The 18,403-nt window shown below is 37.7% G+C and overlaps 1 protein-coding gene across 1 annotated transcript in view; it reads left to right on the plus strand.

Moving 5' to 3' along the window:
* Positions 1–12,187: 12,187 nt before the first annotated feature.
* Positions 12,188–18,403, plus strand: part of AP1M1 (adaptor related protein complex 1 subunit mu 1) — a 202,161-nt gene continuing 195,945 nt past the window's right edge. The window contains exon 1 of the mRNA XM_053702981.1: positions 12,188–12,315. Coding sequence (XP_053558956.1) covers positions 12,274–12,315 — 42 coding nt within the window. The 5' untranslated portion in view covers positions 12,188–12,273. The remainder of the gene's footprint in view (positions 12,316–18,403) is intronic.

Here is an 18,403-nt window from a genome sequence, read left to right on the forward strand (position 1 = left end):
AAGGAAAGATATAGGGGCTATCGACAAAAGAGTTTCCTCTCTGGAAACAAGACAAAAGACCATTCAGACAGAAGTTCGCACAAGTTCCTTAATCATTCAAGAACAAGATAGTAAGATAAATGCTTTATCTGAAAAGATGGAGGACTTGGAAAACCAATGTCGTCGAAATAACCTCAGAATAAGAGGTGTCTCTGAAACAATCTTTCCCCCAGCAATAGAGGGATACCTCCAGGCTCTTTTTAGAGTGATAAAGGACAACCCCTCAGCAGATGATATCCAAATCGAAAGAGCCCATAGAGCCATCAGACCAAAACCCCCTCCTAAAGCACCGCCCAGAGACATAATCGTAAAGTTCCTTAAATATAAAGATAAGGAGGAACTTTTACGTTTCGCAAGAGACAAACACCCCATTACGCATGCAGGGGAAGAGATTCAGCTCTTTACGGACTTATCCCCCATCACCTTACAAAAGAGAAGGGAGTTATCTCATATCACTTCCACCCTGAAAAGCAACAAAGTTAAGTACAGATGGGGCTTTCCGGTCTCCTTGATCGCCACATATAACAACAAAACAGCTGTCTATAGACCAGGAATGGATGCTACCCCCTTCTTCATGGAGCTTGGCGTACCCTGGAACTCAGATAACAACTTATCTAGACAGAGACCAACAGACGAAGATTCCAGCATGGAGACTCCAGGCGTCAGCACCAACCTAACCTGACTCTGTCGCCAAAGATCTACTTCAATTAGATGAACCATCCAAGGCGAAATCCCAAGATCTCTTCCTTGGAGAAGTTTGGATCTCCTCAAATTGTATCCTTTTCCTGTTCATGCAAGTCTTCACTCTAACTGATTAACTATACCTTATGCTAGCTAAATCTTTTTTGTCATCATAGACATATAGCAAAACTTGACTTCTACCACACAGAATCCTTGTGCTTGGAGGTCAATGAGACAATTTTTATAGCAGGGTAACCCCCTATTTAGCTCAGATGGGACACCTACAAGTTTTAAGTTCATTGTTTACTGTTTTTACCCTGTTGATGTTGTTACTGTTTAATATGTTGTTTACTATGCTCTTACTAGTGTTCAAGTGCTTCTCAGATGTTCTGTTTGTCTGTGATGGCATTCATCCATCTCGTCTTAGCAAGACAAACTCACCCATACTATCTCCAAGATCACGTTATGAACACTGCACTTGATATCTTATAAAGCCATTTATTGAAGCAAAAGGTTCTGTGATGCATATAATATGTTTTTGCTAACTCTCTTCGGAAATATAGATTATACATGATGGTATTGTTTTAGATTGATAAGAAAACACCATGGTCTTTATATAATTTTACAAGGATACCCTAACGATAACTATTTTCAAATACTGCCTGAGACCTTTAGTAAAACTTCTATGCCATACCATTGCTATAGCCTGACAGGCAGTTATTTATCTCACTAAACAGGGCCTTATCTTAATTTTAGCCCCGGGAAGGTCTGTCCACCAACTGACCATCCCTTATAATAACAGAAGACCCATAACAAAGATTTCACCGCTTATTAGAGTTAAATCGGATTTACATTTAATGTTCCCTTTACACATAGAACCTCCTTAACCTCCCTTTCCCCTCTCCCCTTCCTCTCTCCCCCATAAACCCCATCACCCATTTATCATCTTCCTATACCCCTCTCCCCCTTTCCTCTTCCCTTCTGCTCTCAGAAGTAACATTGATCAGTTCATTGAAAATATTAATTTTGCCGGTGATAAGAGATACTTCCCCTACTTGAACTTTTTTTCACAACTTTTCTACCTCAAGACAGATTTGTTTTGAGGACTAACTCACACAATCTTCTCCCCCTCCCTTTCACTCTAAACCTTTCCTATCTTTATCTTCCTTAACCCTTCCTAGCCTTTACTGACTCTTATCCCCCCTCCTCCTTTTCTTTATTTTTTTTTTTTTATTTTACTCATACTTTTCTATCCCCCTTTTTTTTCTTCTTCCCCCCATCCTTGACCTTTCCCCCATCTCATACTCAGAATGCAGACAAGACTCAGTAAATTTCAGGAACACTCCTTCCAGTTAACATCAATCAATGCCAAGGAGCTTAACTCCCCAGGCAAACGTTCTATAGCTATCAGGGAATTAAATAAGCTTAATACACATATCCTCATGATTCAAGAAACTCACTTCAGAAAAGGCAGGGAACCCCGTTGGACCCCTCAACCTTACTCATTCACATGTTTTGCCTTGGGTACATGCAAGAAAGGGGGAGTGGGTATACTAATACACAAAACCTTGCCTCTCCAAATCACAAACACAATCAAAGACCCAGAGGGCCGTTACATACTCTTAGTTGGCTTACTCTTTGGTCAACACATCACACTCCTTAACATCTATGCGCCAAACCAAACTCAGGGTGCCTTTTTAAAAAAAATTGCTAACCTACTTCTTGACCATGCCATGGGCGTGGTATTCCTCGCCGGAGACTTTAATATCTCACTTGATCCACTGTTGGACGCCTCTAGAGGCGTTTCCAGTATCCCCAAAGCTACCCTTAAAACGGTAAAAAACTCTTTGACTGCAGTGTCTCTCCACGATGTCTGGAGAACTCTAAACCCCAAAGCAAAGGATTATACATTCTACTCTTCTCCCCATGACTGTTACACGCGAATAGATTATATATTTTCAGACTCCAATGGCCTTTCTCTCATTGATCAATGTAGCATAGGAAATATCACCTGGTCAGATCACGCCCCTGTCACCTGCTCTATCACTTGGCCTGATCTACCCATAGTGTCTAGAACATGGAAATTAGATGATAATCTCCTTGAAAATCCCCTAATATTAGAAGAACTTGGAAAAAGCCTAACCGAATACTTCACACTTAACAATAATACCACCTCCTCTCCCATAATAGAATTGGAAGCTCATAAGACCGTAATAAGGGGAATACTAATTAAACATAAAGCAAAAATAAATAGACAATCTAGAGAACTGTATACAAATTTACTTACTAAGATAAACACACTGGAATCCAAACATAAAACAGACTTAAACAACCAGGACATCAGACAGAACCTTACCCAAGCCAGAACGGAACTTAAACAGTATTTAACTAAAACTTACCAACGCAACGCCCTACACATTAAACAATACTACTATGAGGGGGGAAACAAACCCGGAAAAAATTTGGCGAGGAGCCTTCGTAGAAAGCAACTCTCAACTTACACACACTCCCTACAAACAAAAGATGGTCAGACTGTGCACGATAGTAAACTTATAGCTTCCACTTTCAGGGATTATTATAAAACACTATATAATATTGATAGCTCTGAAACCCCTTCCAATCCCAATGAAATGCTGCCCCAATGCAAAGACAACATCCAAGACTATTTTAAGGACCTCAACCATCCCTCCTTAAACATTGAAGCTAAAAAATATCTAGAATCCCCCATAACTACAGAGGAAATTCTCCAGGCAATAAAAGATGTTCCCTCTGGTAAGAGCCCAGGCCCGGATGGATTTTTTCTCTAGATACTACAAAAAATTCAAAGACATTCTCTCCCCTCCCTTGCTTAAAATCTTTAATGACCTTAGAGATAATCCCTCCCTTTCCAGATCACTCCTTGAGGCTCATATCTCTGTCATCCCCAAACCTGGAAAATCAACTACTAAACCGGAGAATTATCGGCCTATCTCACTAATTAATAATGACATGAAACTGCTGGCTATGATTCTCGCCAACAGATTGAATAGATTCCTATCCGATCTTATTGATAAAGACCAGGTGGGGTTTGTGCCCGGGCGTGAAGCCCGCGACAACACCATTAAAATCTTACAACTCATTAACCATGCCAATATCACAGACACCCCCATGGTGTTATTAGCAACAGATGCGGAAAAGGCCTTCGACAGGGTCAGATGGTCTTTTCTGCAAGACGCAATGATTGAGATGGGCATCCCAGAACCTTTCCTAAATATGACTATGGCCCTTTACTCTTTCCCAAACGCCAGAAATAAAATTTATGGCACCCTATCTGACTTCTTTACTATTAGTAACGGCACCAGACAAGGTTGTTCCTTGTCGCCACTCCTTTTCGCCATCTCTATGGAGGTCTTAGCGCAAAAAATACGAGCTAACAAGGGAATTAGGGGAATAACGGTAGGAGATAAGGAACATAAACAAGCCCTATTTGCAGATGATGCCCTTTTTTCTCTTACAGAAGCTGAAAATTCTGTCCCGGAACTACTTGCCGAATTAGACCGAAATGGCAAAGTTTCTAATTTTAAATTGAATATCACTAAATCCGAGTTACTGAACATAAACACTCCCCCTGAGGCTATACAAAGCATAAGAAACTCGTATGCTATTCCCATTGCACAGAAAAAAACTGAAGTACTTGGGGATATTTCTAACTCCCTCGCTGCAAGATCTATTTAAATACAACTATAATATATTAAAAAACAAACATATCTCATGGCTTGGCAGAGTAGGAGTTTTAAAGATGAACGTTCTTCCAAGGATTTTATATCTACTACAAACTGTTCCTATCTTGCTCCCACTAGGTTATATCAAACAAATTCAGAACACCTTCGAACAGTATATTTGGGGAGGTTCTAAACCGAGATTACCCAAAAAAACCTTGTACCTCCCTAGGGATCGAGGGGGTCTGGGAGTCCCTAACCTGTTGGCATACAAACAAGCTATAACGCTACAACATGTTGCAGAATGGTCTCACAATACTAGTAATAAAGCCTGGGTTCAGATGGACAGGCAATTTTTTAAATTGAACAATGTCACATCTCTGGTCTGGACCACTCCTCAAAAGAGACCTAAAATTCTGCAGCAGTATCAGATCACAGCAGACATTTTGTCAGACTGGGACAAGATATTGGCTACTACTACCCACATATCCTCAATCCCCTCACCGCTATCCCCACTCATAGAACACATAGACCTACCTTACAGACACTTGAGCTCACATGTCACACAACCATATAACCTCAAACTGGGTTCTATTCAATTTGCTACGGAAAACTGCCTTTTTAAAACACAGGCTGCTCTTGCAGAGGTGCATGGGGGGATTTTCTCCTCATGGATTCACTATCACCAACTGAGACATTTTATTTCCCACCATAACCAAAAGAAAGATCTAGGCAGAGCCACCACAGCTTATGAAAAAATATGTATTCAAACAACACCACCCTTGCATCTAATCTCCAAACTCTACAAAATATTAAACAACCCGGACAATTCAGTTCTCCCCTCATACACATATTCCTGGAGTCGAGAACTCGGACAGGAAATTGAAGCTGAGGCCTGGTTCAGAGCCTTCCTTCTATCTAAAAAGGCCTCAATATCAGCAACGGTACAAGAGATTCATCTAAAACTCTCTTGTCGATGGTACCTAACTCCCTCTCGCCTTCACAAGATATTCCCCATACTTAGTAATACATGCTGGAGAGGTTGCGGAGAGGAAGGCACTCTTCTCCACATATGGTGGGTATGCCCCAGACTAGATAAATATTGGAGAGATATATTCCTAACTATTTCCGACATAATGAATATCCGAATCCACCCCAGCCCAAACGCTATTCTGTTTCTTTCTCTGCCCAAACTGACAGGAGTGGGGAAACTCCCACTACTACTAATCATGATTACAGCAGCCAAAAAACTTATCCCCAAATATTGGAAATCTCCCACAGTCCCCATAATAGCTGAGTGGAGACTTGCGGTCTCCGATCTTCTGATTCTAGAGAGATATCATTATCTTAAATCACATAAACTGGACACTTACGAAATGATGATGGCGATTTGGAACAAAACTATCTGATCCTGATGACACCATATTTAGAATGCCTGAATATGTCAGCATCTGCGCCCCTCCCGTACATCACTTCCCCCCCCCCTTCCCTTCCCCCTCTCCCTCCCCCCTCATCCCAACCCTCTCCCCTTTTTTTTTTTTTTTTCTCTTCTTCCCTCTCCTTTCTTCTTTAACCACTTCTTCTCTAGTCTTCCTCTTTCTCATACTTTCCACATTCTCCTCCTCTCTTTTACTCTTTGATAGATTTGGAATACTCTACATAAAAATGAATAGAAGAATCCTTTAAAATTAAAAAATAAAAATCTATACTCCTCAGGGAACGTGAAAAACTACCAGTTTTGTGGATATACCTTAATATAACCCCTGAGATCGCACCCAGCTATGATTAGGGATGACAATATCTTCTATTTCTATTAACAGAGTTGTAATTTGTTGCATTGCTTATAGAACATGTTGCTGACTTGTGGTTTTTGTGATGTAACGAATGTAATGTTTCTATTTGTTGTCATCCTTAACTGATATTTAATAAAAAATTATAAACAAAAAAAAAAAAAATATATACCTACTCAGTTAAATTAAATATTCACATGTATATTAACCAGAGGCTTTATTAAAGCTAGGAAATAATAAGTATATTGAATATACATTTATGAAAATATATATTGTTATGTACTTTAAAGTATCTTATTGATAAAACCACGTTACAAATTCATGTTGCCCCCGGTGTTCAATATGAGAATTGCAGTCAAAAAGATACTTGATTGAGAGGAATTAAGTAAACAGAGTGGCATTCCCCGGGGCCAATAAGAGCTGAGTTCAGACTGAAAGGGCGTACCCAGAGAAGTTCTATTGAATGATTCAAAAATGAAGGACAAATCAATCACTGATGTAGGCTTTTGCACTATGCAAAAGAGGGACAGACTCACTTTGTTAAACAGAGACACACAGCGTTTGGGACTACTTTTGGAAAGTCTCTGAACCCTGGTGAGAAAACTCTCTTTGGGCAAGAGAGATAACTCTGTGACCTGTTACCCTTGCAAAATAGTAGAATTTTCTTCATGTATGACCAATAGAAATATCTGGAATATTGAACTCTCTTATTGGTAGCTGGTAACGGATAAGCGTTTTGATGTTTTATATTGTTAAGATTTTAAAGCAAAGATATTCTTTATTGCTGTAATTTAATTGAAGCTGGTATTTAAAGAGATACTTTATAGTTGCAATCTAGTATTTAAGGTATAGTCAACACCAGAATTGTTGTTGTTTAAAAAGAAAGATAATCCCTTTATTACCCATTCCCCAGTTTTGCATAACCAGCATGGTTATAATAATACAAGTTTTACCTCTGTAATTACCTTGTACCTTGTATCTAAGCTTCTGCTGACTGCCCCCTTATTTCAGTTATTTTGACAGACTTGCATTTTAGCCAATCAGTGCTCACTCCTAGGTCACTTCACGTGCATAAGCTCAATGTTATCTATATGAAACACATGAACTAATGCCCTCTAGTGGTCAAAATGCATTCAGATTAATGGCAGTCTTCAAGGTCTAAGAAATTAGCATATGAACCTCCTAAGAGAACAAAGAAAAATTGGTGATAAAAGTAAACTGGGAAGTTGTTTAAAATGACATGCCCTATTTAAATCATTAAAGTTTTTTTTGGACTTGACTGTCCCTTTAAATAGACCCGTGCATTTCATATATTAAATATACTAGCGCTAATTCAATTATTTAATATATATTTTTGAAATTGCACTAGTTGTTGTGGCTAACTTGGAATTATTTAATACTATATTACTTGATGTATGTTAAATTGATAATATAATATATAAATCCTGGGTTGTTTAATTTAAGTACATTAGATTATCTTGGTCTAAAACAGCGAATTATATTTCCCTGGAAATCACATTAGATTGTGGGAGTTAAAGGGCCACTAAACCCAAAATCTTTCTTTCATGATTCAGATAGAACATACAAATTTAAACAACATTACAATTTACTTCTATTATTTATTTTGCTTCATTTTTTAGATATCCTTAGTTGAAGAAAAAGCAATGCACATGATGAGCCAATCACACGAGGCTTCTATGTGCAGCAACCAATCAGCAGCTAGTGAGCATATCTAGATATGCTTTTCAGCAAAGAATATCAAGATAATAAAACAAATTAGATAATATAAGTAAATTAGAAAGATGTTTAAAATTGCATTCTCTTTCTAAATCATGAAAGAAAAAATGTGGGTTTCATGGCCCTTTAAGCTAAAATTTTCATTGTGAGGTTTGGACACAAAGTCCAAACGTTGTTAAATAAGCTATATATATTGAATTGGTTAAACTCTCTGGCTATTTATAAATTGTTCTAGTAAAATTAATGTGTGATATTTAATAAGCGATTCAGTTTGAGTTAAGGTTAATTTATATAAATATTGTGTCTATAATACAGAGGTACCAGACAAGTAATTGAATATTGATTAATCTAAATATTTTTATAGCTTGCTTTATATAGAATATTGTAACAACTAGACATTTATATTTGGTCATAATCAATACCCGTTTTTCTGCACAAATATAATCAATGTGTATATAAAGATTAACTAGTCAGAATTTAGGAATATTTTAAATTGATATTCTGATAAACAAAATTATAAATGAATAGATTAAATATAATAATACAATTGGTGGCAACATTAAGATAAATAAACCAACATTTTTATTTGGAGGTTACTGCTGAGATAGAGATAAATAATATTGTAACCTAGAATATAGAAAACAAATCATGCCTTGCTTTTTGTCCCATCAAACCAAACACTTTTGGAAAATAGTTTGCAAAAATACCCAAAATAGGAAAAAGCTGCCATATAAAAAAGCAAAAAAAAAAATAAAATTATATAATAATTTATGCATAAATAAAAAAAGAACATTTTTGTGTAATCTTCTATGGCACAAATGGTGTATGGTAGTAGTATGGGATACATTGTTTCTTCAATATTTCAAACATATGTTTTTGTTTCACATATTGGGGCATATTTATCAAGCTCCGAATGGAGCTTGATGCCCCGTGTTTCTGGCGAGCCTGAGCAGGCGGACAGACATCGCCGGAAATCAACCCGATCGAGTACGATCGAGTTGATTGACACTTCCCTGCTGGCGGCCGATTGGCCGCGAGTCTGCAGGAGGCGGCGTTGCACCAGCAGCTCTTGTGAGCTGCTGGTGCAATGCTGAATACGGCGAGCGCGTATTGCTCGCCGTATTCAGCGAGGTCTGGCGGACCTGATCCGCACTGTCGGATCAGGTCCACCAGACCTTGATAAATAGGGGCCTTTGCATCAGTTTATCTTCCCAAAACACAAAAATCTATACCTAATTGAGCCTCCTGATATGCTATATGCATTTTGTTGTTATTGCTGCGTTTTATTTGTATAGTGCCACCAATGTGTGTAGTACTGTGTGCATAGGTAATAAAATTAGTTCATAGGACAAAAAGAAATATAGATACATAAAGCAAACTAAACAAAACAAATAAACAATGAGGATGGTCCTGTCTGTTCTGAAAAGCTTTCAATCCACAGGATTTATGAGATGCCACATTGATATTATTTTAAAAAGAGGCCTCTACTTTTCAATAGAGGGCTCTATTATAAAATATAAATGTGATGTCAGTCAGTGTCCCATTTAGCATCCAAAATACCCTAAAAGTCACCTAGTAAACAGATGGTTGCAATTTCTGGAGCAAGCATGTGCTATTTGACGTCAAACTCACGCGCTTCAATTATGACAAGTAGAGCATCATAGTATTAATAAATATGAAGCATCGATGGAGTGGATTTCATTATTTATCAAGTAATTTACCCAGAATTGTGGATGATCCTCATCACATGTCCATCATGTGACGTGTTGTCATACAGTTTTTACTCTGTACGCCATATTACTTACAACATTTATTTCTTGTCCATGAATAAGAACAGTTCTTAAATGTAATATTTAGTTGGTTATCTTGTTTCAGCTGTAAGTGCGATTATTGTGAAGTGGAAACATCTAGGAGAAACAGCAGCTCAGCCACAAAGTTTTAGGTCACACAAACTCACAGAGTGGGCCTGACGAGAGCTGAAACATGTAGAGTGTATAAATCACCAATACAGAATTCCAAACTCCCTCTGGAAACAACATCAGCACAAGAACTGTGCATCGGGAGCTTCATGAAATGCGTTTCCATGGCCGAGCAGATGTACACAAAAAAGCGTCACATCAAACACAATGCCAAGCAACAGTTGGAGTTGGTGTAAAGCACTCTGCTGCTGGACTCTGGAGCAGTGGAAACTTGCTCTCTGGAGTGATAAACCACAATTCACTATCTGGCAGTCTGACGTAAGAATCTAAGGATCTAGGTGTAAATATACAGTGCCTAACATAATTCATTTTTTTAAATCAGTTTAGCCTGATTCTCATGGGAGATACAAAACATATTGTCTAAAAAAATAATTCCTTACTGTTTACTAACCAATTACATTAAATTCACGTGATTCAGAGAGGGGGTGCAATTAAAAAAATGTTTTTCAGTTTTGTCCTATTATATTTGCAGCTTTTTCTTGGTATTCCTTGTTGAAATAGTGCTCCCTTCCATGAGAGCATTATCTATAGAGGCATAAGTGTGTATAGACATCTTGAGCACTAAATGGCAGCAGTATTTGCAACATTTTTTGTAACAATGTTATACATATAGTACCATTTAAACATATAATAGAAGCAAAAGTTTTTTTTAATTCTATACCCTATTTGAATTAAGACATTTTAATTCTTACTTGCATGTTCCAAGACAGTGAAGAAGAATGTATGTATTTTCTACTTCCAATGTGTTGCTCAAATTAAAATAAAATTAATGTATATGTCGCTGCGACATTGCAGCAGATGTATTATGATTTGAATAAAAATGATTTGATATAGTTTTCTATAAATCTTTTCAATTACGGCTTTGCATAAAAATACAATGAAATAATAATACCTTATCTTGGTAATAAAAGTTTACTTTAAATGTCCACAATAATGACTGTGAACTATTATGCATGCCATATGCATGTAGGAATAATATTATACTTACAGAAAATGATCTTAACATTGGATGAGCTTTTTATTAACAAATAATGATGAGTCTGAGTGCTCACAGATTTTTTTACTTTTATGTTCTCATTGTTTTCTGATCCGTGTAGTGCACAAACCTAGTAGAAATAAATGTATTTGTTCTTCTCACGTGAAAACCAGAATGTGTATTAAAATAGTACAGTGCACCAAAAGGATATGTTTTAGGGTTGCTTACTTGCTTCAAATGTATAACAAAAGTATATACAATCTTGTTTTAGTTCTCAGTTCCAGCAGGGTATCTCAGGGTGAAAGACTCAAAAAAAATATTGCTAATATAATTCTTTATTGGCCCTATTGGGTCTCTTTCATCCTGAGAATTGAGGTGAACTTAAAGGGACACTAAACCCAAACATTTTCATTCATGATTCAGGTAGAGAATACAATTTTAAACAACATTTCAATTTACTTCTATTATCTAATTTGTTAATTTTTTTAGATATCCTTTGCTGAAGAAATAGCAATGCATATAGGTGAGCCAATCGCATGAGGCATCTATGTGCAGCCACCAATCAGCAGCTACTGAGCCTATATAGATATGTTTTACAGCAAAGAACATCAAGAGAATAAAACAAATTGGATAATAGAAGTAAATAAGAAAGTTGTTTAAAATGGCATGCTCTTTCTAAATCATGAAAGAAAAAATGTTGGTGCCATGGCCCTTTAAATGAACATTAGATACTGTTTTTATTATACATTTGAAGCAAATCATATCTTGCATATGAGTTTTGTTTGTTTTTATTGCATTTATGACACTGTTTTAACACTTTAATTCACGTCTATATAGCTGTATGGATTGAATGACTAGCAGTTTCTCACATTTATTTCCTAGTGGATGTAGGGCAAGTACCAGCACCCCCCACCCCACTTCCTTTCCTTATTGCAAAATGTCTGTATCAGGATATTGTAGCTAATAAACCAGTGCTATATAGTTATAGGTCTTACATAATGACATTTTTAAATAAAAAAGAGCATTAATGTATTGGGGGTTCTGTGCAAAAAAATAGCAAAATATACACTATTCAAAGATTCGCACTGAATATATTTATCAAGATAGGTATTGTGTACGGTGTGTTCTCTTAATCCTCTCTTGTTTTTTTAACTATATATAACATTCTTTCGTGTCCCGACCGAGATCAGCAGAGTAAAGTCAGTTCATGCCGCCATCTTGCTAGAGGATAATTATTTTTTTAGCTGTGATGACAGCGGCTACCGGAACATGTGTCACTGCACTTCCGGTCTGTGCGGACCGCTATAGAGAACTAACGGAGATGGTTGTACTGAGGCACTGAGACAGCTTGTGGTGGATCAGCGGCTGGGAAAATGTCTGCCAGCGCCGTATATGTTCTGGACCTGAAGGGCAAGGTGAGAGAGGTTGGCGGCGTGTTCCAGAGGAAAGTGGCTGGGTCTGGATGCTGTTATCAGGCCCCTGGGTGTAAACATTGACTGTCTAGTAGCCGCTGCACATTACTTTCTTTACAAGCAGTAGCTCTTTTGCTAAATATCCAATTGTTTTTTTAAATATAGAGTATGGAAATACCATAAAGTAATCACCTGGCTGCAATGTATTACTATATCATTTGTAGTCATGTCGGGCACACTAGTAATGTAGAAAACGCCCACTTTAAAGGCAGTCTTGTGTTACAGCATATTCTGCCCTTGCCACCAGATTAGAAACTAGTTAACGTTATAATAATATGCAGATCTAAATCAATAAGACGATCACTAACTCAAACTAGTACTAGTTTGGTTCTAAAGACATATGAACAACTGCCAGCAACCCTCAGCAAATTAAAAATAAAAAAGGAACTACTGTAATATGCTGCAATTTACTGTTGTTTTTTTTCCCAAACTGCAAGATGCATTTGTTTCTTATCTTGATCTACCTTTCATGTTTTAGCTCCTTTGGTTTCTCACTATTATACATTCATTTGTAAGGGATACAGGTGTCTGTGTGTTTTATTTCAGGTAAAGAGCATTGCCCTAAAATCAAGGGAATGTGCTAACTGTGTTCAAAGTATTTTACTTTCTGTAGCTGCTGAAGTACACTTTGTTGCAACTTGTTAATAAAGGGAAATAACTAGTACTTTTTTAACTCCTGTATATGCAGCCCCCCCTTTGCAGGTGCTAGTTGGTTAAGATCATACTGCATACTGGGCACCACCATCTTTCAGCTCACATACTCTTGTACCCTGTGATAGAAGCAGTGAACAGATCAATGATGTTGGCTGCTTTTTACAGCTGTATTATGCACTTTAGGTTAGCACACACAATACAGAGCGGGGTGTTTATGTTTTGTTTGCAGTTTTTATACATAGTTTAAGTGTTGCATGACATAAATAAAAATGCAACATGGATAAAACAGAGCAATGCAGCCACTGTGTACATTTAAAGCACCTGTCCTATTTACATTTTGTAAAATGTCTGTATACCCTGAAGCAATCCCCAGTGTGGACAGAAGGCTACATGTTGCTGTAGGGCAGGTGAATATTTTTTTCAGTGTGTGTCTGCTATCTCCGCTGCTGTAGGCAGACAGTGACGTTATACTGAGAAAGCTTCACTCCATCATTGGCAAGATCTTGTGCAAGCTATGCACAAACATGGATAACATCTTGTAGATGACTATTTCAAGCTCTCTGGTTCATTAGCACTTTTGCTGCCTGCGTACAGCTGCGACCTGCTAAAGAAACCTGTACGTTACAGTGCTACCTTGCTAAACTGATAAATCCTCTGGTTTATCAACCTTGTACAAAAGAGAGGCCGACTTCCATGCCAATGCACAATAATTATTCTCTTGGCACTGCCTCCTTTTGCAGCTACTGTACTGCTAGCTTTTTGCTTTAAAATCTCTCTAACTTGTCTGCAGTTACTTTTTCAACTTTCTCTTTGAAACAGTCTTATTAAAGGGACAGTATACTGTAAAATTGTTTTTCCCTTAAAGGTACAGTAAAGTCAAAATTAAACTTTAATGATTCCGATAGAGCATGCGATTTTTAAAAACTTTCCAATTTACTTCTGTTATCACATTTGCTTTGTTCTCATGGTATCTTTTTTTGAAGAGTAAAACTAGGTAGGCCCAGTGTTGCAAAACACTGCTGCCATAGAGTACTAAAGACATATGCCCACTCCTGAGCTCTTATGGGCCTACCTAGTTTTACTCTTCAATAAAAGATACCACGAGAACAAAGCAAATGTTATAACAGAAGTAAATTTGAAAGTTGTCTAAAGTTGCATGGTCTATCTGAATCATTAAAGTTTAATTTAGACTTTACTGTCCCTTTTAATGTATTTTCAATGACTTGTTTTACCAGCTGCAGAATATAAAATGTATGAGAATGCATTTTGGGGTTTATTTGCTTATATGAAATTGCTGGACACAACTGCAACGGAAGGTTAATGCTCACTATGTTTCATGTTATGTGAAGTTGTCTGCCTTTTTACAGCTGTATCACGCACTTCCGGTTAACACACACAATACGTAGCTTGAGATTTACATTATTGCAGTTTAAATACACATTTTAAAAGATACATTACACACATTTAAAAAAGGGCACACTCAAAAAAAAAAAAAACCCCAGCAATGCAGCTGCTCCAAAAATGTAAATCTGTCGCTTTTGTATCATGCACACTATTCTAAAGTTCACAATTTAGCTGTCAAGAAGCCAGCAACATCTCTAATCTGTAAAAGTGCACAGCTTCTGTCAGAGTGCAAGAATACCTAAGCTCCAATACGGCGGCACCCAGTATGAAAATTTGGAGCTTGACCAACCAGCAATAGTAAGGGGTTAAAATAAGAGAACAACTTTGATGAGAGGGAAAGCAAAAGCATGGTTATTAGTAACCATTCTGTTGTAGTTATGCCCAGCAATTTAGATTGTGATGTCATTAGTGGGCAGAGCTTGGCACCCATTTCAAATTGATTTTTTTTTTACTGTTACTGCTGCATGATATAGAAAGGGTGCAGAAGGATATTTGCAGCTTAATCTAAAGTAAGACTTTAAGATGACTAATGTATAGACTGTTCCTTTAATGTTGCTTTGAGAGCACAGTATGTAAATATTTAAGGTATGATAAGAGACCTTCACCATATGTTTTGCTAGCACACAATTGAAATATACTAGCAGATGTAGTTAACTGTCAGTTTCCTAGAAGGATTTTTTTTTTAAAATTTGACTAGTGGCATTTTTGCAATATAGATCACTTTCAAAAATGATTCTAGCGAGAGTTACCACAGGTTATTATATGAGATGACTTTTACTAGACGGACTTTTGATATGTGTACATCTCAGAATTCTTCTAATCAGATTTTAAGTTTTATGCCCCTTTTAAAAAAAAAAAAAAAAAAGTGCTGCTTTTCTAACATGTTTTTCCAGCCCTAGGTCAGCAAGTTGTGAAACAGATTTACAGACAGATTAATCAATATGACAAGAAATGTTTTGGATTTTTGTAAATGATTAAATGTTGTTGAGTTTATTATCAAAGCTCATTTAGCAAAATTAGTGCTAGGTAATACTGAACTGCTATAATAAAAAATATATACATATATACATACACACGAGAACACAAATTAGATTTGTTTTAGCAATAGTATGATGACCATATATAATTATTTCTCAGTCTCTATTAGAATTCAACCAAAAAATACAGGATATTTGTAAGCAGTATTAAAAAATCATAAACAAATCAGAAAAAACAGCTTCTATAGCCTAAAGTGGCAAGCATTTAATGTGACCTCCCCTTACACTTGAGCAATAGCAGGAACCTGACTCTCGTAAACCTAAATGGAATTGAACTCTGTCATTGCTAACACTTGTATTTGTCCTACTATTTCATGTCAAAATGACTGCTGTGAAAAAGGTCTATTACACCAGGTTTGTGCAAGACCTGCTTGAGCATTACAAACACATGGTATGAGTTTAATTCATTGGAAGCTTGCTAATTAGACTCATTTTCAATCACATCATTCCATTCAAAATGTCAAAGATCACATAATTTGACAGACATAAAATTATACTTTTGCATCAGCAAGGCCACTCTCAAAGGGAAATCAGCACACAAACTGGATGCTAAAGATGTGGTATTCAAGCTGTTATAAAGACATTTGAAGAATCAGGATAGGTCAAGGACCAAAGGACTGGAAGGCCAACAAAACTTTCAAAACCTGATGAGACGTTTCTCAAACTCTTATTTGAGAGACTGTAAGAAGTCCAGCATTTGCCTGAGCACCTTCCAAAGAAGTTACAAATCAAGATTGCATGGTACTCTGAAGTCACGGGGGGGCAGACATGCTGGCTAGCAGTCTCTGGATGAGCCGAGACCGAAGCCACCTTTTAGTGTCAGCTGAAGTAGAAGCCTTATCCGCTGCACAGTCTATTGGAAGTGAGTTAGTATTGTTGATTAAAAGGCGTTCAACAAGATGCTGTTTTGGAAAAGAAGGTAGGAGACATACAGTGTGTGTTTGGTATTGCTGGCAGGCAGTATTTTAAATTCTCCACAGTATACCACAATATTAAGGGATCACTGTGATTATAGACCGCCTGTCTTTAGTTTTAAACACAGCAAGAAGCTGTAATAACAACATTTCTAGCATCATCATTATGGATTTGTCATCACCTTCAGTTCCTGTTATTTTTTTCCCATTTAACCACAGGAAAGTGACATTTTATGGCCTTCCTATCATCCTTTGTTTTTTATTTTAGGAGTATAATTTTCCCATTATCAGTTTCCAAGGGAGGTAACGCAAAAAACTGACTTTTGCCCGAAGAAGCCATTTTGTTCTGAATTTATTTATTGTTTTTATATTTTTTTATTTATTTATATTTTGTGTACATATTAACTGTATTTCCTTAATACAAGAAGAGTCCAAAGAATCATTCCTTACTGTTGGGAAATACTGAACCTGGCCACCAGGAGGAGGCAAAGACACCTCAGTGAAAGGCTTAAATACCCCTTCCCACTGCCACTATCCCCCAGTCATTCTTTGCTTTTTGTAACAGGAGGATGCCAGAGAAGTGTCAGAAGATTTCGTAGTTGTTCTTCAGGAGGGATATATGCCTTTCGTTATGGAACTGGAGTTTTAAGTAGTCTTGTCAGCCTCTCAGTGAGAGCATTGACGAAAGTTAGAGTCTTTCTGCGAACCCATCCATACTGCATGCTAACAGCTTCTTAAGCAACAGTGTTGACGAGTTTCACTGTCTGCTTTCTTCACTCAAGTCCATGTCAGGAGCGATGCTACAAGACTATCACACTTGAGAGGCTGTGTTTCTGTTCCACAGCACGGATTCTGGTAAGATCGTTTAAATTTTTACTTATTTTGAAATTGCTGAAGACAGGGTCACAGTGTGACTCCTTTTATCTTTATAGAATCATGGGTTAATATCTCCTGAGAGAGGTTATTGAACAGTGGGGATTAATCAAATATGTTACTTTGGTTTTATGCTGCTTTATGTGTGAGATTTATTTTTGGGCTAATAGACTGTTATGCGGTAACGGAACATACGGGTGAGTTTCACTTTGAACGCTGCGCAGCTTGTAGCTTGGCACGCTTTTTCTCATAGCAGGGGCAGTCCTGCATTGCGCACCACGTGACCGGGTGTGGTAACACTTTCGTTTTCTCTTTCCTGACCGAGTTAGCTGTCAGAGAGGTCACTTCTTCTCTGGTTGCCTGGGTCTAGGAGGTGATGAGTCCCCCCTCATTGGGGGTATAAAGGTGCAGTTTTTGTGAGTAAAAAAAAAGTTCATTTATTTGTATCCTGCTCTTGTTAGCGCATGCTATGGAGGATCCTGATATGCTTGAGGGTACTCCCTCTATTACTAATAGTTATACCTGTCTAGATTGTGAGGTGGCCTTGGTGTGCCCGCCCTTTCAACTATGTTCCATATGCATCAACAAGGTTATTATGTCAGAAGGTTAACCCCTTTAGTACTACTAAGCCGTCCACCTCTAAGGACTCGCTGTCCCGTGAGGTGCATACCCATCAGTCATCTCCATTGTCACATGCAGCTTCCCGTAGCACACCTGATCCTCCATCTGGACTGAGCCTTTTACCATCAGACTTTACCGCACAGTTATAAACGGTGTCTGAGGCCCTTAGTGCTTTTCCTCACCCTGCTAAGCGCAAGCGAAAGGTTAAACATAGCTCTCCAGTCCAGAGGACATCCAGTGATTTACTTGATTTGGCTGCCTTTCAAATATCCCAGGATGGGTCACACTGAGTCTTCAGAGGGTACATTTTCTGGATTGGAGTCTGCTACCTCTAAGCCTCCGGCTGCGGAGGAGCCAGCCTTTAGATTTAAAATTGAACACTTAGGTTTTCTTCTAAAGGAGGTTCTGTCGACATTAGAGGTTCCAGAGGCCAAGTTGCCTGATGAACCTTTGATCCCTAATTTTAGACAGTGTACGAGGACAGGGTAGCGCTGCTAACTCTTCCTGTACCTGTAAAGATGGCAAACA

This window comes from Bombina bombina, chromosome 2, assembly GCF_027579735.1.
Source record: "Bombina bombina isolate aBomBom1 chromosome 2, aBomBom1.pri, whole genome shotgun sequence".
Taxonomy (NCBI): Eukaryota; Metazoa; Chordata; class Amphibia; order Anura; family Bombinatoridae; genus Bombina; species Bombina bombina.